Here is a 21,613-nt window from a genome sequence, read left to right as displayed (position 1 = left end):
CCCTTGCCGGGAGTGCACGTGTCCCTCCGGCCCCCCCACTCACGTGGGAAGCTCTAGTCCCCAAAGTGACCATATTTGCAGACGGAGCCCGTAAGGAGGTGATAAAGTTTAAATGAGGCCAGAAGGGTGGTACCCTCATCTGGTAGGACTGGTGGCCCTACAAGAGGAGGAGACAGCACGTGAGGCCACAGCCGAGGCAGCTGGCTGGGAGCCAGGAGGGGCCTCTCCCCGGGCCGCATCGGCAGGAGCCCCACCGCGGGTTTCCTGGCCGCGAGAAAACAGATCGCCGTCCACAGTGTGGGTGATGGCAGCACGAGCAGACGCATGCATCCCCAAGATATTTCACGCCAATCCGAACCTTTTTGGACTTGATGAGACTGGTTTCCCTTCCAGAATTCTGGAAGTTTGGATAGAATGGGTAACCTTTTTCTCCCAGATACCCTGCGGAATTTGCCACTTGGGTCTGGACTTCTCCTCGTGGAAAGGTCTGAACTACGGACTTGTTTTCTTCCATAGGATATGGGGTCGCTCGGGTTGTGATTTCTTGATCACTTTATGTCTCATGTGGACTTTTGTCATTTTATCTAGATTGTCCAATTGTTTGGCCTGAAATTGTCCATAATATTCCCTAAGCCTCTGGACACGTGTAGAATCCCCGGCGTCTCCTCTGTGGTTCCCGCTGTGGGTACTTTGTGTCTTTATTTCCCTTCCAGCTCCATCTGCTTATGGTTTATGTAGTACGGATTTTCTCAAGACTCACTTCTGGCTCCGCTAATTCTCTGTGTTTTGTTTCATCGGTTTCCACTGTGGTGTGTTATTTCCATCATCCTGCCTAGCTGGGTCTCAGTCGCTGGGGTTTGTCGTTTCTGTTCATTTGAGGGGTTTCTTCCCTCCGGCCGCAGCCCCAGGCCCAGGCCTGCCAGGGCGGCCGGGAGCGGAGCCCGCAGGTGCTGCTGGCGAGTCAACTCGAAAGGCTGAGGCCTTTTGGTAGTTTTCTTCAGCCTGAGGATGCTTTACCCTTGTTATCTGGGGTCTACACATTTGAGAATATTCTAGGGATCTTTTTGTTACTGATTCTAATTTTATTCAATTGTGGTCAGAGGAAACATTTATAGAAGTTGATGCATTTTCTTTGACCTACAGACATTAGTTTCATGCCCCAGACCGTGAGCCACCTGGGTGAATGTCCCGTGTAGATTTGAAAAGAACGTGCTACGCTGCTGCTGGGCGGCGTGCTGTCAATCGGGGCAAACTGGCTGAGGGCGCGTCCGCCCCGCACGCCTGCCGAGTTCCCGTCTCTGCTCCGCCACTTCAGGAGAGCGGACTTTTAAAATCTTGAATTTTAGGTTTGTCTTTCTCTCTTCGGACCTATAACCTTTGCTTCCGGGGACTGTTCTGGGGCCGAACCATTCAGGACGGCTACGTCCTTTCCGCTAGTTGGCTCTTATCACTACGCGGTGACCCTTCATCCTGCATGTACTCTGCTGAGCCCGTCGCTGTTGACACGCTTGTCTACGTGGCAGCACGGCTGGGGGATCCTCCAGGCACGAGCAGCCCACGCGTGGACATCCGTTCGCGTTGGAGGACCCGCCTGCCCTCGGCCACTGTGAGCAGTGCTGCTACGACCGCTGCACATGGACGTGCGAGCCCCAGTTTAGGGCTCTTCAGTGTGTGCATCTCGGAGGGGACTTGTTGGCTCAGGGGAATTCTATGCTCAACTTTCTGAGGAACATGGAAGGACCACTGGGCTGTTTCTGGGTTCAACACACCCTTTCAGAAGCCTCGAGGTGGGCCTGGCCCCTGACGCACCCCGGATCCATCGGTGCCCACCCTTGGCTCTTGGGGCGCACATGCACAGGGGACCGCCCTGCCCTCTGACCTCCTCTGGTCCAGCCTCTGCACCTTTGCCTAAACCACTGCGATGGTCAGTCTCCCGGTCAACTTGGCCAGTTATGCCAACAGCCGTCTAGGTGCTGCTGTGAAGCTATTTTGTTGATGAGGGTCCTGCCCCTGGCCGCCTGACTTCAGGAAAGGTCACTCTCCATAAGGTGGGGCCTCCTCCCACAAGGCGGAGCCCTGGAGACTAGGACCTCCCGCAAGTAGCGCAGGGGACCCAAGACTTGCCCTGCTGACCTCTCCAAGGGCCCAGGGGTGGACTCTCTGCCTGCCCTCCTGGTTCCTTTCTCTGGTCAAACCCCCTGCCCCCAAGCCCCCCAGGGAGTCCCTGCCCCCCGGGGCTGTGGGGAGCAAATGGGCATCCACTCTGGGCCCCCACAGCAGCTGTTGGGAGGGAAGAAAGGGGGAACCGCAGGCCAGAGCTCAGATGGGGTTTAATTGTGGGGGGCTCTGCAGGGGCACGGCCCTCACCAGGTTGGTGTAGAAATGGAACAGGGTCTCTGGATAGGGCTCCTGACATGGACGGTTACAGTAAATCGCGGAATTCAAGCAGCAATTTGAATCATATTTCTTGAAAAACGAATACAGACAAACACAGAATGGGTGCCCGGCGCCCGGGGCTGCTCCTTTCCACAGGGCCCTGCATCATGGGGTCCCTGGGCCGGGCCTCCTGCGCCGCCGGCCTTTACCGGGTGGACGAGGCCCCGGCGTCTCCCCAGCGACGCAATAAATAGAACTGAATGGAGAACCGAGGAACGGACCCACGCGGCACACCAGGCTCCGCCCGGCCGACTCTTCACAGACCAGAGCAGGTCTCCGAGGCGGCGGCGGTGGCACGCAGGGCGCGGGCAGAGGTCCCACCGGCAGGACCCCCGGGCACCCCTGGGCTGCGGCGTGGCTAGCCCTCCCGCACGCTGACGCGCGGCTCGGCCAGGGAGCTGTGGATGATGCTGAGGATGGACTCTAGGCCGCTGCCCTCCAGCAGCGTGCGGTGGTCACCCTCGATCACGTGCACGGACACCTTGCCATCGCACACCTGGGACAGGTTGTAGTCGGCGCCCAGGCCCTCGCCGTACATGCTGCCCGTCTTGGCGCGCAGCAGCGTCACATTGCCGTGGTAGGTGGCCTGCGGCGTGTACTGCTCGGCGGCGCGCAGCTTGTGGTAGAAGGAGCGCGCGGCGAAGCTCAGCTCGCGGGGGTCCAGGCCCGCGTGGCTGTGCTGGATCAGGTCCACGGAGGCCACCACGCGCTCCTCCAGGCTCCCAAGGGGCAGCAGTGCCTCCAGCACCTGCGGGACCAGGTGTGAGCGGCTCTGAGCGGCCCTGCCCGTGGGCTCTGGGGAGCGCCCCCCCCACGCTGCAGGATGGCCCCTGCCCCCACCCGCTCCCAGGACCCACCTTGTCGTGCTCCATGTCGGTGAACTGCTGCACAAAGAAGCACATGGCCTCCGCCTCGGCCTCCGCCTCGCAGCCGGGGGTCATCTTGGCTCGGTAGCTCTGTGGAGGGAGGAGGGGCTGCTGCAGCGGCGCTGGGGCCCTGGGGGTGGGGATGGGGGCGCATCCAGGCCACCCGCACCCTCACCTGCGTGTAGGCCAGCACATAGCTGTGTGAGCCATCAAACAGGAAGAGGCTGTTGTGTGTGGGGGCTGGACTCTGCTGTGCCGCCTGCAGTTGCGAGCACATCTCGAAGGCCACACAGGCCCCGTAGGAGTAGCCGGCAATGCGGTAGGGCCCCTCGGGCTGCACCTGCCGGATGCACTCGATGTAGTAGGCAGCCAGACTCTGGATGCTGTCCAGGGGTGCAGCTGTGGGGCAGAAGGAGGCTCAGTGGCAGGCAGGAGGCGGCCCCGGAGGCACAGGCCCCCACCCTGCTTTACTAGGGGCATGAGGACAGCCTTGCGGGACGGGTCACACCTCGGGTGCATTGCAAGCCATAGGTGGGGATGCTGAGCTTGGCGGCCAGGCTGTGGAACACGGTGATGGAGCCTTCGATGGGGTGCACCAGGAACAGAGGCCGCTCTGAGCTCTGCACGGAGTTCAGTCGCGTCAGGGTGGGGCCCTCCGGGTTCACCAGCAGGGTGCTGAGGTTCAGCTGCGCCTGCTGATAGGTGGGGCTGTCCTGCTTGGGTGTGGGCACCCCCCGCTCTGCAAGGAGGAGCAGAAGCCGGGGGTCACACAGGCGGCCCCCCGCAGACCCCAGCACGGGCACACTCACCCCCACCTGCCTCGCGCTGCTGGTGGCCGGGGGGGACGGGAGGGGCATTCAGGCCGCCAGCTGGCCACTGCCAGGAGTAGCCCCAGAGAGCAGCCGGGTCCATCGGGGCCCCCCCAGACCCCGTAAATTCCGTTCTCCAAGTGCTCCCTCGCAGCCACGCACCGTCAGCCATGCCAGCCTTCGACGAAAGCTCCTGCAGCTTCCGGAGCGTGAGCTGGCGGATGTCCCGCATGGACAGCACCAGGTCGTGCTCGCGCTCCAGCATCTGGCGCACCTCCACGCCCATGAGCGAGTCCAGGCCCAGGTCCGCCAGTGTGCTGTCCAGGTTGACGGTGGCCAGGTCCCGGATGCCTGCAGACAGGTACTCAGTTGACAACTTGGGAGGGGGAGAGACCCCGGGTGAGCGCGGGCAGCTCGGTGGCTAGTCCCCATGAGGGAGGGCCGCTCACCTTTCCAGCCCACAGCACACGGCCCCCACCCAGCTGTGCCCGGGCCACTGGCCTGTCCCCTCCCGGAGCCAAAAAGCACGGCCTCCTTCTGAGCCAGGGCAATGGCCCCCCGGGGGCTGAGTGCCTGCCGGCGCGGGGACAGCGTGCTCCCTCACCCAGGATGTGGGCCACAGCCTTCATGAGGTCGTGCTGGGTGCTGCCATCACCCTGGGCGGCGGCCTTCTTCTCAGCCAGCACGAAGCTGCTCAGGACGGGGTGAGGCTGGTTCAGGAAGAGGTCCAGCACCTCCAAGCAGGAGGTCATCCGCTGAGGCAGCGTCCCACCGACGATCGTGTCGTTGGAACCCATCATCTCCAGGATGATGCCCACGTCACCGATGGCGCCCCACTGCACGGCGAGGCCTATGGGAGCGCAGGGCCGGGGGCGGGGGTGAGTGGGGGCACACGCGGGGGCGGCAGCAGGCAGGGGCCGCTGGGCGAGGGGGGGACCTGGCCCACCTGGGAGGCCATCATGCCGGCGCTTCTCACACACGCGCTCCATGGTGGAGTTGGCGAAGCCGTAGTTGGTCTGGCCAGCGTTGCCGCGCCCGCAGCTCACAGACGAGAAGGCCACAAAGTAGTCCAGCTCGGGGCATGCCGCCCGTGTCACCCTGTGGGTGTTGGGAGTCACACCCCGCTGGCTGGCCCTGCCCTGCCCCGCCCCCACCAACACGCCAGGGAGCCCCCAGCTCAGGCCCCAGCAGAGGCCCAGGGCCGGGTCCCTGTGCGGCAGAGGAAACTCTGTGTTGGGGTGCACAGCAGTAGGGGGAGGCATTGCTCCTAGTGTGTGCCAGGGCAGAGCCAGGCTGGGTTGGGGGCTGGGGGTCCTGCGCCTCACCTGTCCAAGTTCACGGTCCCACTGTACTTGGGCTTGTTGACGTCCTGGAAGAACTCAGGAGTTTGGTTCTCCAGCATGGCATCTCTCAGGACCTGGGGGTGAAGGGTGCTCAGTGCCTGCCCTGACCTCACATCCCGGGGGTGCTCAGCCTGGGAGGGCCTTTCCTGGACCCTGCAGAGTCGCACTCACCACGGCCAGGTTGAAGACTCCTCCCACAGGCCCCAGCTGTGCGGCCTCAGCGATGAGGCTCTGGGCTCCATCTAGCGAGCCGATGTTGCTGGTGGACACAAGGACCTGCACGCCCTGGCGCCTCCACTCACGGATGAGCTTGGCCTGGTAGCCTGTGGGACGCAGGGCAGCAGCGTCGGGCCCACTGGGGTTCTCCCCGAGGGCACACGAGGGCTGACCCATCGGCGTCCCCGCCCCGCCCCTCAGGCCTGCCCACCTGTGCGGATTCCAGAGCGGGAGGTCAGCACGAGTTTCTGGGCTCCTCGCAACACGAGCCACTGGGCCAGCTGCAGGCCGAAACCGCCCAGGCCCCCGGTGATGACGTAGCTCTTATGGGCCGGGCAGAAGGTCTTGGACACGGCTGTCATCATGGTGGGCCTGGTCACCTGTAGCGCCGCCTCCTGCTCCTCTTCGAGCACCTGGAGCCCAAGCAGCACCCCGCTTAGGCACGGCCCTCCGGGGCTGGAGCGGGGCACCCCGGGGGCCCTGCCCTCACCTGCACGACCACTTTGCCGATGTGCTTCCCTTGGGCCATGAAGCGGAAGGCGTCCTCCACCTGGTTCTTGGGGAACACGGTGCGCTTGAGGGGCCGCACTACACCATCCCGGATGCCCGCCTGCAGCAGCGCGGCCACCTCCCGCCAGCCGTGGCCTGCTTCGTCAAAGAGCGCGTCCAGCAGAATCCCGTGGAAGGTCACGTTCTTCAGGAAGACGGCCATGCCTGGGTGGGCGGGGGGCCGGCTCAGCACTCGCAGCCCCCGGCTGAGCCCGCAGCCCCCGCCTGCCCACGAGCCTTGCTGCCCGCCTCACCCAGTAAGTGGTTGTTGGAAAGGTCGAATTTGCCGATTTCCAGGAAGCGGCCGTGCTGGGCCAGGCACCGCACACTGGCCTGCAGCTTCTCTTCGGCCAGAGAGTTCAGAACCAGGTCGACACCTTGGCGGGTGGGGAAGGAGAGGTCCTTGGCGTCACGCCCCTGGCCTGGGTCTACACGGCCAGCCCTCGAACCCGCCCGGGCTGGTGAGGAAGCGGAGAGGAGGAGGGTGGGAGGACAGGTGGAGAGCGACCGCTGTGCCGGGGAGGCCACTCACCCTTCCCGGCCGTGTGCCGCAGCACGTGCTGTTCAAAGGACGTGTCCCGGGAGTTGGCAAAGCTGGTGTCACTGAGCTGGGGGAACCTGGCCTGGAGGTATGCCTTCTTCTCGGCCGAGCCTGGCAGGGAGAGGCACGTGCTGGGGAGCCGGGCCGTGGGGCTGGGGTGACGGCCCCGGGCTCCGGGGAGGGCCAATGGGCTTACCCACGGTGGTGAAGACGCGGCAGCCCAGGCTCAGGGCGATGGCGATGGCGGCCTGGCCCACGCCGCCCGAGCCCGAGTGGATGAGCACCGTCTCCCCACGCTGCACGCGCCCCCGCACCACCAGCGAGTAGTAGGCGGTGGTGTACACCACGGGCACGGTCGCTGCCTCCTCTAGGGTCCTGCGGGCACAGTGCAAGGACTCAGGTTGGGCCTGCGCCTCGGCTGTGGCCGTGTGGGGTACCGGGTCACGGTCCCGCCAACTCACCAGCTGGATGGCACGTCCCACAGGAAGTCCGGAGACAGCAGAACGGAGGTGGCCAGGCCTTCAGCGGGCACCAGTCCCATTACACGCTTGCCACTGGCGTCTCGGCCGGAGAACTCCATGCCCAGCATGCAGTCCCGCGCGGCCCACTTTCCTGCAGGCAGGTGGTTGTGGTGAGCCCTGTATCTCCCGTGGTTTGGAGGGGGGGCCCAGCATGCATGCTCAGGCCCGAGGAGCCTCCAGGGTCCTGAGGGTGGCAGATCAAGGCACCTCTTCTTCCCAGCCTCTGGCCGTGCCCATGGGATGCAGCCGTACCTGGGATGGCATCAGGGGAGAGCTTGCCCGTGGCCAACATGATGTCTCGGAAGTTAAGGGAGGCGTAGTAGACGGTGCAGAGCTGGACCCCAGGCTCAGTGAGCTGGGCATGACGCAGAGGAGAGCAGACCCAGCGGATGGAGGAGAGGTCCCCCCGGGTGAGGACATTCACGAAGGCGTGCTCAGTCTGCTCCTCTGGTAGGCCTGAGGGCGACAGGAAGTGGGGCTGCCACAGGGGCTTCCCGGCCAGGGCCCTTCAGCCCCACTGTCGTGCTCAGCCCCCCAGATACACGGCAAGGAGCCGGTGGCATCATGGAGGCATCCTGGAGCGCTCACCGTGCTCCAGTGGGAAATGGCGGAAGGCTCCCCAGGACCCATCCCGGTAGATGTTCATCACGAGGTCCCCCTGTAACACCTTCTGCAACTCTGAGGAGCTGGGGTCCATCTTGGGGATGGGGGATGTGCTGCTCAGGTTGGACACCAGGATGCATCTGTAGGTAGGAAAACAGATGAGGAAAGGGGGAGAGAGGAGAGGTGCAGAGGGAGGGGAGGGGCAGAGAGAGGGGAGGAGAGAGAGGGGAGGGAGGAGAGAGGGGGGGAGAGAGGGGAGGAGAGAGAGGGGAGGGGGGAGGGAGAAAGGGCGAGGTAGGGGAGCAGGCAGCTCTCTGGGCCCCTCACCGAACCCGGTGCCCACTGGGCTCTTTGCGGAGACAGTTCACCATGCCCACGACGCCCGACGTGATGCAGTTAGTGGCTGTCAGCCACACGGGTCGGGAGGAGCTGTCAGCCAGAACGTTCTGCAGGAGGAGAGAAGGGTTGGCCTCTGGGACGGTTCCCCGGGCCCATGGTCACGGTCACGGTCACGGTGCTGGGGGCCCAGCCAGGCCTGACCTTCAGTGAGTCCACCCATCGGAAGCTGGTGTCCTCCACAGGCAGGAAGACGGGGCTGTCCTGGGGGCCTGGCCGGCGGCACAGGAAGAGCGCGGAACCGTAGAAGGACCTCTTCAGGGCCACCAGGTGCAGCGACGCGCCCGCAAACACTCGTTCCCACTCGTCCTGCATGTGTGGGGTGTCTCAGTGCTGGCCCCGCCCCGCCCAGGCCCCGTCCCCGGCCCACCCTCGCGGCCCCGCTCCCACACCTGGCTCAGGAGGCTCTGGCTGCCCCCCAGCTGCTGCTGCTGCTGCTGCTGCTCAGGGCCCGTGAGGAAGGCGACGGTCTCTCCCAGGGGGTGTCCCCTGAGCAGGGCGTGCAGCAGCAAGAAGCCGCCCTCCCTGACAGCGGCCACCATGTGGCTGAGGGCCGAGGCTGGGTCGGGGAGGGTGGCCACCGCACAGTTGCACACCAGCAGGTCGGCCGTGCCCAGGTTGCTGGGGGCGGGCTGGGTGGGGTCCCACTGGCCCTGGGCCATCCCGAGCTCCTGCAGTTTGGTCTGGGCGGCCTCCAGGGCCTGAGGGTGGCGGTCGGTGGCTGTGTAGTCCAGCTGCAGCAAGGGCTGGGTGCTGAGCAGCGTGGGGATGCGGGTGTACAGGCGACCATCACCAGCCAGCACCTGGAGGGAGGACAGCCTCCTGGATCAGCCGCCCACTGCACAGGCCTCCTGATCCCAGCTGGGAACACCGGCCAGAAAGGCCCACCCACTGGCCAGCGCCCTCCCTGCCCGAGGTCAGGGCAGCCCGGGAAGGGACGTGAGGGCAGCCTGGGCACAGCTTCTAACCCCGTGACCTCACGCCAGGCGGTCCGCACACCCACCTCCACTATGTGCATCCTGAGACTGGTCATATTCTCCAGGGCGGTGTCCGTGCACGCCTTCAACGCCGAGGAGTCCAGAAGACCGCAGAGCAGGGGATCATCGTGCAGCAGGGACCTCTGCTGGGCCAGGAGCTGGGCCAGCTCCAGCTGCAGGTTGCCATTGAGCTGCAGCTGGCAGGCAGCGGCCAGCAACTGAGGCAGGCCTCCCTGTGGGAACTCGCGGGGGACCTGGGCCCCATCCAGCCCGGGTACCACCATCTTCAGGCCCTGCTGGGCCACCTTGGTCTGCAGTGCTTGTGCCAGCCCTGGGGGGGTGAGGGGGCAGAAAGGGGCGCTAGGGAGGGTCTCAGCTGGGCCAGCACTCCCCCCAGCACGTCTGCCTGGAGCAGGGATCCATCCAGAACCAGGACCCATGTGACTGTCCTCCCAGGGCCCACATCCTGGCCCTGTCCCCGCATAAGCAAATGCATGGGAGAGACGGGGTGGGCAGCCTGGTCCCCTAAGACTAAGAACTACCCTTCCAGGGTGTCAGGGGCACAGAGGAGGGCTAACTACGTAGTGTGGGCTCAGTGCTGGACATCCCCCGTGGCACCCCAGTCTGTTCTATCCACCCATCTGCATGGGGACGGGACGAGCCCTTGCAGGGGATAGTCTGCAGGGCCAGGCCCCTGTGGCACCACACGCAGATGGCTGGCTGGGGACGTAGCGAGGAAGGACCAAATCCAACATTGTGCCTAGAGCCCCTGCCCAAGATGGGGAGCCTCTCGCAGAAGCAGCAGGACGCTGCAAAGCGCGGGGGGTGTGGTGAGAAGCTGAGAAACACCCCCATTGCCAGAGGCGTCAGGGGCCAGAGCGCAGGTGGGGAGCTGGCCTCACCCCTACACAGCTGCAGCTCCTCCTGCAGGGCTGCGTTTCCAGCCAGGACGCCTCCCTCCATGTAGGGGGTGAAGGAGAACTTCTCTAGGATGGGTGCATGCTGCTCCTGCTGCCGTCTTGGGGCCACAGAAGCGTGCAGGCCCAAGATGAGGGCACCGCCGGCTACCGTGCTGTTCAGGCAGCTGCTCACCTTCACGTCGACCACTGAGGAAAGAGGTGGGTGAGCATGGGCAGCACCCGGCGCAGCGACACAGGCCTGCGGGGACTGGGCGTGGGCCTACCTCGGGCATCGCCCTTCAGCGAGTACACTTTCTGCTGGTGAAGGGCGGGGTCGATGTGGATGGAGGTGATGCGGGTGGGCAGGCACAGGGTGCGCTGTGGATTGCCCAGGATGGACGTCTGCAGCATGGCGTCCAGGAAGACCACCCAGTTGTCCTTCCACAGCAGCTGGCCGGCTTTGCCTGTGGCAGAGGGGCTGTCAGCTTGGCTGGCCTGGGTCTCTCTTGCTCACGGCACCCTCTCCTCCATGCCCTGGCCTGGGTGCCCCCAGCGGCCCCTCACAGCTTGGGTGACGCCGGAGTCACATGGCACCTGGATTCTGGGCAGCAGGTCAGGCCCTGCCTGAGGGGAGGCGGTCCCGAGGCTCGTTCCCAGAGCATCAACGGACATTTGGTGCCCTACCTTCAAGGTTGGTCTCCAGGATGCCCTGAAAGTGGGGGCCGTAGTCATAGCCACGCAGCCGCAGCTCCTTGTACACGTCCCCCTGGGTGAGGCGGAACGCGGCCATGGGGTCCGTGGGGTCCGTGGGGTCCACGGGGTCTGCGCCACCATGGAGGTCGAACAGCTTGGGGTCAGGGTCCTCCCACTGGTACACCTTTCCTATGGGTCGGGGGCAGAAGGGTCTGAGGGTGGGCAGAGAGGAGCTGGCGGCTGAGGTCCACTCAGAGGCCAGCCCCTACCAGACCCTGCAGCCCAGCCAGACGCCCTCTGCTCACCGCTCACTATCAGGTTGCCATTCTCAGACACCTCAAAGCTCTGGGAAGCCTCTAGAAGCCGCACTTCTAGGGCCATGGTCCCTGTGGACAGCAAGGTAGTAGATGAGCATCAGGGCTCAGCAGTCGGCTCCCCACCCTGACCCCAGTGGCCCACCCCATCTCACCGGTCTTGGGCAAGATGGTGGCCTGGTGCAGCGTCACGTCCTCAAACACCACGGGCATCTCCTCCATGTTTTGGTTCAAGGCACGTGCCAGCATCTTCCAGGCCAGGCACAGGTAGCCGGTGGCAGGGAAGAGGACACGGCCATCGATGCAGTGGTCCACCAGGTAGTGGTCAGGGGACTCGGGGCTGGTGTCTGTGTGGGCTGGACCTTAGTGCCGGCGGCCAGGAGGGAGAAGCCAAGCCCACCGGCACCCTCGCCCGATCCCTCTACTGCCTTTGGCCCCACTCACCAATCTTGCAGATGGTGGCAGCGGACGAGCCGGTGGAGCCGTTGGGGAAGTCCTCGGCGGCAGGCACGTCCCAGATCTGACTGTGGTCCCACTTGATGTGGGGGGAGATGAGAGGGGTCCCCCGGGGAACCGGGAAGTCCATGGGTGGGAACAGGCCGTTGGGGTTGGCGTCCATGCTGGGGGGTGGCAGGGAGGTGTGAGGCACACACCGGGCCCCGGTGGCCTCGCCTGGGACCATCCTGTCATTCCCACAGCCCACCACCTCCCATGGGACCCCGCAGATCGCCATTGGGGTGGGGGCCGTAGCACGGGGCTCGGGCGGCCCAGCACCCCCAGCCCACTTCCTGGGGATGACCCCACAGCCACGGAGCGGCCCCGATAACAGGCTTCACCGTCGGGAGAAGCCGGGCGTAGGCCCCCGCCCCCGGCAGCGGCAGCTGACCCACCCCAGCAGATGCAGCTTGCCCGTGTTCCTGAGGAAGAACTCCAGGTTGTCCTTCTGCTCCTTCTTCATCAGGGGGATGATGGCGCAGCTGGGCTTGAGGCCTCTCTTCAGGACGGCCTGCGGGGGCAGACGGCTTGGCCTTCCTCACAGGTTCCCACCCTCCCGAGGCCCATTCCCTCAGCCCCCCGGCCCCCGCCGCCCCTTCCCGCCCCCGGGCCCCGCGGGGACGCACCTGCAGCAGGGCGTGAGGTGCGATCTCCACCACCACGGCGTGCTCAGGCACGTGGCACAGCGCCTCCTGGAACAGCACGGGGCTCACCAGGTTGTTGACACTGTACTCCGCCGAGCACATGCGGGCCAGGCTGCCCTGCCACTGGGCCTCGGGGATGGATGTGCTGAGCCAGCGTGCGGAGCGGGGCTTTGGCTCCCGGATCACCTGCACACACGGCATGGTCAGCTGTGTGGGCACTCAACCCCCACCCGCGCCTCCAGGAAGTCCCCCGTGGGGCGGCCAGCCCACCTTCTTGAGGGCCTTCAGCAGCGTGGGGGCGATGGACTCCATGAAGTAGGAGTGGAAGGCCATGCCGCCCGTGCGCACCTCCTTGGCAAACACGCCCTCCTGCCTCAGCTCCTCCAGAAACGCGGCCACCTCAGCCTAGGGACAGGGGTGCCAGGAGTGGACGAGTGGAGCCGGACCATCTGCCTGGGTCCCCACACAAAGCTCTCCGTGAGGGTCGGGAAGGGACTCGGGGACAAGCCTGGCCTCCTGGGGCCTACCTGAGGTCCCGAGATGGTCACTGTGTCTTCGGAGTTGTGGCAGGCGGGCACAACGCCAGGGGGACAGCGCCGTTTACACTCCTCCCAGGTTAGGCCTGTGGGCAGGGATGGCCTCAGGGGGCGGGCAGCGGGGAGCCAGGGCCCCACCAAGAGGAAGGCGCTGCCCAGGGCAGGCCTTAATGACAGGGGTGCGGTAATGACAGCCGCCGAGCGGGGCCTTTATGGGGCACTTTCACTCCTGCCGTGTTTGATCTCGGGGGAAGGTGTCTCCCCTGTCGTCCCACAGGCGGGGAGCCGGGTCCTGCTGCAGTGAGGACAGCCCACCCCAACCAGTCCCTGGGGTGGTGGCTCTGGGAGGTGTCCCTCCTGTCCCCGGCCTAGCCTACTGCTTCTCCTGCAGCCCCTGGGGGGCAGGTGCCAATGGAAGGGGGCCAGGGCCAGTGCACCCGACACCCTACATCTTCTAGTGCGGGGAGGGGTGCTGTTCATGCCCCACATGGCTTTAGCCCAGTTGGTAGGAAGAGCAGCAGTGTGGACTGATGCTGACCGCTGAGTGGGCAGGGGCCGGGGGGGCCACCGGGCACCCTGCAGTGAGGACGGTGGCCGATGGAGCTCCCCGAGACCCCCGGCCACTGCCCAGGGTGAACACGAGGAACGCCAGAGATGACACCCCCACCCCAAGGGCTCCTGGGTTGGTGGGAGGTGTGGAAAGGGGGGGCCCAGAGGGGATACCTACCCACGGCTGCCATGGCCCCTGGTGGGATGCTGGCCTCCTTGATGCACTGGCCCCTCCAGTAGGCAGTGAGGACGGCCTCCTCCTGAGAAAGGCAGCCATCTGCGTAGCCGCAGGCCACCTCCCCCAGGGAGTGCCCGATGATGCCGTCGGGTCGCAGGCCCATGGAGGTCAGCAGGTCTATGAGGGCAATCTGCGAGGAATGGGGACGTGATGGGTCACACCTGTTCTGGGGATGCCAGGCTGGCCCCCAGCACTGTCACAACAGCCCCTAGACCCCATGGGCGCACCTGGATGGCGGTGAGGCTCACGAAGGCATGGACGATGTCGTCAAAAGTGGTCTCGTCTGTGCTCAGCAGCAGCTCAGGCAGCTGTAGGCCCAGGGGCTTCAGGGCCTCACTGGAGCGCAGGATGGAATTGTGGAAGCTGCTCAGGCGCAAGAGGCTCGACCCCATGCAGCGCCACTGTGCACCCATCCCTGTTGCAGAGAGAGGTGTCAGGGTGGTGGCCGGCCAGCTGCAGCCACTGCTCCCCCTCCGGGGAGGGCCTGGGGAGCAGGGTTCGCACCAGAGCAGATGAACCAGAGGGGACGCCGGCCGGCAGGCAGCTGCTGCACCTCCTGCACCTCGTGGCTGCCGTCCTCGCTGCCCAGCACAGTGTAGCCCCGGAAGGGCATGGCGGAGGGGGAGCTGGCCGCGATGTCATTGAGCATGGTCACGAAGGCCACGTCCCGGCTGTGCTGCTGGCCCTTTTCCAGCAGGCACCGCACGGCCTCTGGGGTCCGCCCGCTGGCCCGCAGCAGACGGGGCAAAGTGATGTGTGGGGTGGTCGGCCTGGGTGGCCGCGTGTTGGGCTGGAGGACGACGTGCACATTGGAGCCGCCAAAGCCGAAGGAGTTGATGCCCACGTTGCCTCCGCGGACCGGCCGGGGCCGGTCCACCACCTGTAGCCGCCCATCCTGGAGTGCCAGGATCTCAGGGTTCGGGCTGTGGAAGTGCAGGTTGGGAGCCCAGAGCCCGTGTTCCAGAGACAGCAGCACCTGCGGGGGGCTCGCAGTTGGCGGGGCAGCCGGCCCTGTGCTCCCTACCCTGCTGCCTGCCACCACGCACTCCGTCCCCCGGCCTCACCCTGCCACAGCCCCAGGACCCAGTGGCCAAACCACACCCCACACCGCCCCGCCTCCCCGCAGCCCACTCCAGGTCCTGGTTCTCGCAGGAACTGCAAGCAGGTTACAGCAGCCCCAGGAAGCCAGAAGCTGCCAGTGCACGGTCTCCCCAGGGCCCGGCCACCTGCTGGGGCTGTTGTGGCCACTGCCACCCACTCTGGCCGAGTGTGGGCCCCGCAGGGCACCAGAGGCCGGCATGCCTCAGCACAGCCCGTGGGAACCCTCCCCGCCTGCCAGGAAGGATGGCTCCACAGCAGCCTGCTGACCTTGGCCAGAGCCGCGAGCCCCGAGGCGGGCTCTGGGTGCCCCATGTTGGACTTTGTGGACCCGATCAGCAGGGGCTCCCGGCGGGTGCTGCAAAGGGCTCGGTCGATGCTGTTCAGCTCCTGGGGGTCGCCCACCTATGGAGGGCGAGGGGAGGATCAAGGCCCACCCGGGTGCCTCTTGGGCGGGGGGCGTGGGGGCGGGGGCGGGCTCTCACCTTGGTGCCTGTGCCGTGGGCTTCGATGTACTCGAGGGACTCCGGGGCCAGCCCCGCCGGCTCGTACAGGGAGCGGATGAGCTGCTCTTGTACCTCCCCGGACGGGAAGGTCACACCTGCGGGAGGAGCCAGACCTCAGCCCCCAAGCCACGACCCCGGCTGGCCCGGCCAGGGGAGGGGGGCACCCACCTTGTTCCTTGAAGCCATCCGTGTTGGTGCCGGCATTCAGGATGGTAGCGTACACTCGCCGGGCCAGGGACTTCTTGGTCAGCAGCATGGCCACCACGGCCTCCGCCCGGCAGTAGCCGGCTCCTGGGAGCAGACGGCACATCAGGCCCAGGGGCTCTGGGGCGGCAGGGCAGGTGCCGTGGCCCCCCTGGTCCCCCTGGCCCACCACTCACCAGCCTCATCGAAGGACTTGCAGATGCCCTCTGGACTCAGCATACCCAGCTTCATGAACTGTACAGAAGTGTTGGGCTTGAGCAGGATGTTAATGCCACCCACGATGGCACACGGGCACTCCCCGCTGCGGATGGCCTGGTAGGCGCTGTGCAGAGCCATCAGGCTGGAGGAGCAGGCCGTGTCTAGAGCGACGCTGGGCCCTGCGAGCAAGAGTACAATGTGGGGCCCTGGCGGCTCTAGTGGGGGGCCCTCCACTGCGAGTCCGGGACGCTGACCCCTTGGCCTTGACCAGCCTTCCTGGGGGAACCAGAGGCTCAGAGGGGCTGGGGGGTACCCACCTTTAAAATCAAAGAAGAAGGAGAGGCGGTTGGCCATCATGGCGCGCTGGCAGCCCACCATGCTGTAGCCCAAGAGGGTCTCGGGGTCTCGGCTGAGGGCCTCTGAGGCCTCAGAGCCACTCACGCCCACCCAGACACCGGTGCGTGTCCCTCGGAGTGACGCTGGGTTGATGCCTGCAGGAAGCGACGGTAAGACCTCGCGGCCTCTCCAGCCTGGGTCTGGGCGACCCCTTCCCCGCTTCACTCTGGAGGGGCCCCAGCAGGGCAGCCAGCCCAGGTAGGGCTGAGGACAGATAACTGGGTCACAAGGAACCCGGGGCCCAGGGGACGGTAGGGCGCCAGGCTGAGAGACCAGAGAAAGCCGAGGTGAGGACAGAAGGCAGCATTGTCCCCAGAATACTCCCCTGGCCCCTGGTGTCACCAGTAGGGTCTGGCAAGCCCCAATGACCAATGAGCACCCAAGCACCAAGGGCAGCCTACCCTAGGACAGGCCAAGATAAGGAAACAGAGGGAGACAAAGGCTGAGTGTCCAGGCTGGGAAAGGAGGGGGGGACCCTGGCCAGGACCCGGGGAGTGGCATCCAAGGTCTCCGGGTGAGGACTGGGCAGTGGGAAGGCCTCTGCTCGCCCTTCACCCCGGGGTGCTGTGTGCCTGCAACACTGTCCATTTCAGTGTGGGCGGGGGCTAGCCGTGTGGAGCCCCTGCTGGAGGGCGAGCTGCAGGGTCAGGACTGCTAGCCAAGGTGGGAGCGGGTGGCCCCAGGGGCCCCTTCAGAGCCAGGCTCCTGCCACCCACCTGCTGAAACACCACACCCACACGGTCGGCCTCCTTTCCCTGCCAGCTAGGACTTCCGTGCCCCTGCGGCAGTAGGGACAGGTCTGTGCCCCGGGACGAGGGACAGCCGTCTTGAGGCACTTGTCCAAGGCCACACACAACCCAGACGGGGGAGAGTGGACAGCACGAGTCCCGGGGGCTGGACCCCATCTCCTGCTCTGCCTGGCACGCCACCCTCGCCCCAAGAGCAGCTGTCCACTGGGGAGGGCGGAACCTGGGCGTCCGGGCACACCAGGGCCACCTGCATGTATGTTGTGAAACCTCGACCTGCTCGCAGGCCCACGCCCCCCCAAGCTCCTGGGCCTGGACCAGCGCCCCGGGGAGCCGCAGCGCCTTGCGCTTCCTGTGGCTCCAGGCTCTGACTCGGGACGTGAGCTGCTTTTAGCAGTGAGAATTGGCGCTCTCCCGACTTCCAGGCAGGGGGACCCTCAGGGATGGGATCCCCCGCCGGCCAGCAGCTTCACAAAGACTCACCTCCGTCCAAGATGGCCTCGTACGCGACCTCTAGCAGCAGGCGCAGCTGCGGGTCCATCGTGTGGGCCTGCTTGGGGTGGACCCCGAAGAAGGAGGCGTCGAACCGGGACAGGTCCTTCAGTTTGCCGGACCTCCTGGGCAGGCCGTAAAGCCCTGCAGACACAGGCAGGGCCAGGCCGGGGGCCCCGAGTGACCCACGGCCAAGTCCCTGTGGCGGTGGGCGAGTGCTGCGGGGCCCAGGGTGCCTCTGGGACAGCAGCCCCCCTTCCCCCGCCGGGTGGCCGCGTGGGAGGCGGCCTTGGAACACAGCACGCTGGGGACCTCCTCCTCCACCGCCCACCTCTGTCCTGGCCCCGGACCCCGGGCTGACGCTGCCTGGCTGCCGAGGCCGGGCCAGGCCCCACCGGCTGACTCACACCCCGTAGATCAGGTAAGGCCGCTCTGCACGGGAGCCTACTGGGCGGGAGGGCGTCTAACCAGCTCCCTGTGGAGCCCGGCGTCGCACCTGCCAGTGGCTGGGCCGGAGGGCTGCCTGGCCTCACCTGGATCTGCTCCTCCAGCAGCTCACCTGTGCCCAGTGCTGGCCCCCCGCCTCCCCTGGGCTCCCAGGCCCCGGTGTCGCACCGGTGCCTGGTGGCTCTGCAGTCGGGGCGGGCTCAGGCTAGAGTGGCGGTGCCTGGGCAGCTGGGAGGCTGCCTCCACAGCCAGAACGGGCCAGGGCCTCCCTGTGTGGGGGGAGAGGCCGAGGGCCACCAGCTCACCTGCCTTCCACCTCCTGTCGTCGTCTGTCACCATGTCCACAGAGCCGATGAGATTGGCCCAGAACTCCTCCATGTTGTCCGACTCGGGCAACTTCCCGGACATGCCAGCAATCACCACCTCCTCCATGGCTGCTCTGCGCAGGATGGGGAGTGCGGGGGCCAGACGCTGGTCAGCCCTGGTCAGCCCTGGTCAGCCCTGGCTGCCGGCCGGCCGGCTGGCGTGCAGCCTCCTGCGGGGCCGCCGCTCCCACCCTGTCCCCTGGCTTCCTGGCCCCACAGCACCACCTATGGGTTTGGGAGCAGTGACACCAAGATCCAGGTGGCCAGCTTCTGCATCCCATGCTGGCCTGGACAGAAGCTCGGGTGCACGGCGCAGGGGTCTGTGCTGCTCTGCCCAGCGCTTGCTTCTCCTTGGGTGGGCTGGGCCTTCTGGTCTTTGGCACTGGCCAGTGTCACGTGGGGCCCTGGCCTAGGTGACTGACTACAGCAGGGCCCTGCTGCCCCGTGTCTGCCCCCACAACAGTTAGTGGCCTCTGCAACCTGCTGCTGGGCTGCTCCGAGAAGGGACCCCACAGAGGGCGGCAGGCAGGGCCACCCTAGAAGGGCCGGACCCTTCCCGGGATAGGGCCGCTCGGCTTTGGTCTGCGAAGAGCCGACCCAGAGAACCAAGCAGGCAGGGGAGAAGGGTGCCGAAGCTCGAGTGGAGGTCCTGCGCCCACCTCCCAGCTCGGTCTCCACGCGGGGACAGGGCCCGACCACCGCCAGGGCTTGGGGGGACACAGGGGTCCCAAGCGCCAGGTCCCTGCAGGGCTCTGGGGAAAACGGCCCCGCAGGCCGGAGCCCCCGCCGCCTGCCCGCCCGCAGCGTGCGGCCTGGGGAAGCCCCCGCGCCGCCGTCCGCCGTCCGCCGGGCAGGGGCAGGGGCAGGGGCAGGGGCAGGGGCAGGGGCGCCGCGCGCTTCCGCCAGGGCCCGGCTGCTCGTGGGGGCCCGGGGGGCGGATGCGGGGCGCGGGGCGGCGCGGCGGCTCCCTCGTGGGCGGCCCGACCCCGACCCCGACCCCGACCCGGACCCCGACCCCGCCCGCCCCAGCCCGAGCCCGACCCGCGGCGCCGAACCAAGGCCCTCGGGGGGCGCGGGGGCGGCGGCGGGCGGCGGCCTCCCCACTCGTGCGCGCGCCGGGCCGAGCCGGGCCGCCCAGGCCGAGGGGCCCGCGTGGCCCGGGCCGCCACCAAGATGGCTGTTCGCCGCGCGCCGCCGCCCCCGCCCGCCCGCCCGCCCGGCCCCTCCGCGCCCCGCCGCGCCCCGCCGCGCCGCCCCGGCCCCGTCGTTGGAGCGCCCCGGGAGCGCGGTGCGGCCGGCGGCGCCCCCGGCCCCGGCCCCGGCCCCGGCCCGGCTCGTACCTGCTGTGGGCGCGGGCGGCGGGGCGGGCGGCGGAGCGAGGATGCAGCGCGGTGCGGAGGGGCCGGGCCGCTGCCGTCTCTCTGGCTCCCTCTAGGCCGGCGCCGACTCTATTTAACCGCGGCCGTCCCCGCGCGGACACGCCACATGGGCTGACAGCTTGGCTGCGCCGCCCAGGCCAATGAGCGTCGGGGCTGCGCCCCGGGACCCGGCGCGCCGCCGCCGGTGGGGTGATGCCGCGCGCCCCCGAGCCTCCGGGACCCCGCGCGGGGGCGCGCGGGGCTGGGGGGCCCGGCACGCGGGGGGGCCCGGGGGGCGCCGCATCGCCCCCGCCCCCGGCTTCCGTGCCCCGCCCCCGCGGGCCCGAGCCGCGGCACCGCCGGGGACGCACGCGCACGCGCCGGGGCCGGAGCCCGGGGCCGCCCCCCGCCCCCGCCCCCGCCCCCTCCCGGGCCGCCCCCGCCCCCCCGGGCCGCCCCTCCCGCCCCCGCCCCCGCCCCCGCCCCCCCCCCCGGGCCGCAGGGCCGCGTGCGCGCCGCGCGGTGCAGCTGGACGGGGCTGTGCTTGGGCGCCACTCGGGGACCATGCGGGGGCGGGCCGGGGCGCGGACCCCCGAGGACCCGCCGACCGGCCCGCGCTCGGGCCCCGCGGAGCCGGGCCGCGGGGGGGGCGGGGCTCGCCGGCCGCCGCGGCCAATCGGGGCCCGGGGGCGTGCGCTCCGGCCCAATGGCGGCGCGCGAGTGGGCGTTGCTAGGCGATAGGGTGATGGGCCGGGCGGCGCGGCGGTCGTTGACCCCTGCCGAGGGCGCCCCGGGCGGGGTCACTGCCGGTCAGCGCGGCGCGGCCCGGCCTCCCCGCGCTCGCGGGCCCGGCGCGCGCCCCACGGCCCCCGGAGCCCGCGTCTGGGGCGGGGCGCGGACACCGCTCGGCGCCGCTCGAACAAAGGCGCCCCCTTGGGCAGAGGCGCTGGCGCGCGCACGTGGCCGCCCGCACCCACCGGCGTGCACACGGGCGTGCACACCGGCCGACGCTCCCCTGCGCACCGGGTGGCTGAACTTCCAGAAAGGCCCGGGCTTCCGGACCCGAAGGAAACACCCACCGTCTAGGGCTCAGCCGAGAGCCGGGCACGGCGCCCTCCCGCCCCGGTGGCCGTGCCCCGCAGGACCCAGGCCGCCTCGGGGCCCCCACGCAGGCCCTTTGCGAGGCCAGGGGAGCCCCTGGCGGCCCCCAGGACGGCCGTGCCCTGCTTCCTCTCCACCGCCTCATTGTCTCGAAGGCCAGCGCGGCCCCCCTGGCTGCGCTCCATGGCAACCCCTCCGGCTCTGCTTTCAGGACTCAGGGGCCTGTGGAGCCGGAGGCGGGCCGCCGAGGCTCGGGGACAGCACAAAACGAGGCTGGCACGGTGAAGCCCGGCCACACGTGCCCCTGCATGCCCCGCAGTGCTCAGCGGCCCCGTAGCTCCGGGTGCCAACTCCATGCCCGGACGCTGGTCCTTCCCTTGGCCTCCCCTCACTGGGGGCTCTAACCCGAGTGTTAGGAGGGCGGGCCGGAAAGGGCAGGAGAGAACGCCCTAAGGTCCAACAGCTGAGTTAAGGTCCTGAACAACCTTCTCGCAGGTTTGTCTTTCTCTTCCAATTTAGGGGTTTTTCAGAGGCCTTGCACCCTGGGTCAGGAGTCACAGGACCATGGCGTGTAACACTCCCGACCTTGGGTGACCTAAATGATCCCAGGCTCCGTTCTCGCCGGCCAGTGGGGGCTCTGTGCTCTGCTGGCTGCGGCCTGCAGGGGCCCCGGGGAGGGGGGCCCACCCGGGCTGGGGGGCTGGGGTGCGGAATGTGGCTCTGCGCCACAGACGCAGGCTCAGGGACTGGGTCACAGGCGCTGAAGTGCCTCCTTGGAAAGTGACGGGGCATCCCCGCTCAGGTTTTCAGCTTCAGGAAGTCACTGCCGAGGGCACACACCAGGAACAGCAGAGCAGGGACCCCTGACACCCCGGGCTGCTGCTCCCCGGCGCAGTGGGCGCGAGCCAGCGGTGCCTCCACAGCTCCGGGAGCACCGCGGGCCCAGGATGAGCAGGGAGCCCGCGGGGAGGATGTGCCCTTGGAGCGCAGTGAGGTGCTCACAGGGAGGCGCGGGGCGCACAGGAGCCCCTGCACGGTGGTGGTGGGGGGGTGTGTGCACGCCTAGCACCGCCACCG

At 67.7% G+C, this 21,613-nt stretch overlaps 1 protein-coding gene across 2 annotated transcripts; it reads right to left on the bottom strand.

Moving 5' to 3' along the window:
• Positions 1-2,440: 2,440 nt before the first annotated feature.
• On the bottom strand, positions 2,441-19,624 carry FASN (fatty acid synthase). Of its 2 annotated transcripts, none has more exons than XM_025468382.3 (42): positions 19,418-19,624; positions 18,018-18,151; positions 17,257-17,409; positions 15,949-16,122; positions 15,610-15,810; positions 15,398-15,520; positions 15,209-15,324; positions 14,994-15,128; positions 14,130-14,601; positions 13,853-14,040; positions 13,566-13,755; positions 12,830-12,924; positions 12,573-12,707; positions 12,285-12,488; positions 12,054-12,169; positions 11,608-11,783; positions 11,319-11,510; positions 11,155-11,235; positions 10,841-11,038; positions 10,441-10,620; positions 10,160-10,363; positions 9,284-9,588; positions 8,673-9,083; positions 8,425-8,589; positions 8,212-8,330; positions 7,870-8,024; positions 7,534-7,737; positions 7,222-7,372; positions 6,957-7,135; positions 6,752-6,871; positions 6,474-6,596; positions 6,161-6,384; positions 5,882-6,083; positions 5,626-5,777; positions 5,437-5,528; positions 5,058-5,209; positions 4,716-4,961; positions 4,274-4,462; positions 3,811-4,041; positions 3,478-3,701; positions 3,294-3,392; positions 2,441-3,184 (listed from the first exon to the last, which is right to left on the bottom strand). In XM_025468382.3, the coding sequence occupies exons 2-42, from the start codon at positions 18,142-18,144 to the stop codon at positions 2,795-2,797; spliced, it is 7,593 nt and encodes a 2,530-aa protein (XP_025324167.1). In that variant the 5' UTR covers positions 18,145-18,151; positions 19,418-19,624; the 3' UTR covers positions 2,441-2,794. The 2 variants fall into 2 exon arrangements, with proteins under 2 accessions (XP_025324167.1, XP_025324165.1); XM_025468380.3 differs by having other exon boundaries at positions 18,018-18,146; positions 19,418-19,558.
• Between the last annotated feature and the right edge of the window lie 1,989 nt (positions 19,625-21,613).

The sequence above is a fragment of the Canis lupus genome, chromosome 9 (genome assembly GCF_003254725.2).
Source record: "Canis lupus dingo isolate Sandy chromosome 9, ASM325472v2, whole genome shotgun sequence".
NCBI classification, from domain to species: Eukaryota; Metazoa; Chordata; class Mammalia; order Carnivora; family Canidae; genus Canis; species Canis lupus.
This window is presented reverse-complemented; position numbering and strand designations above follow the sequence as displayed.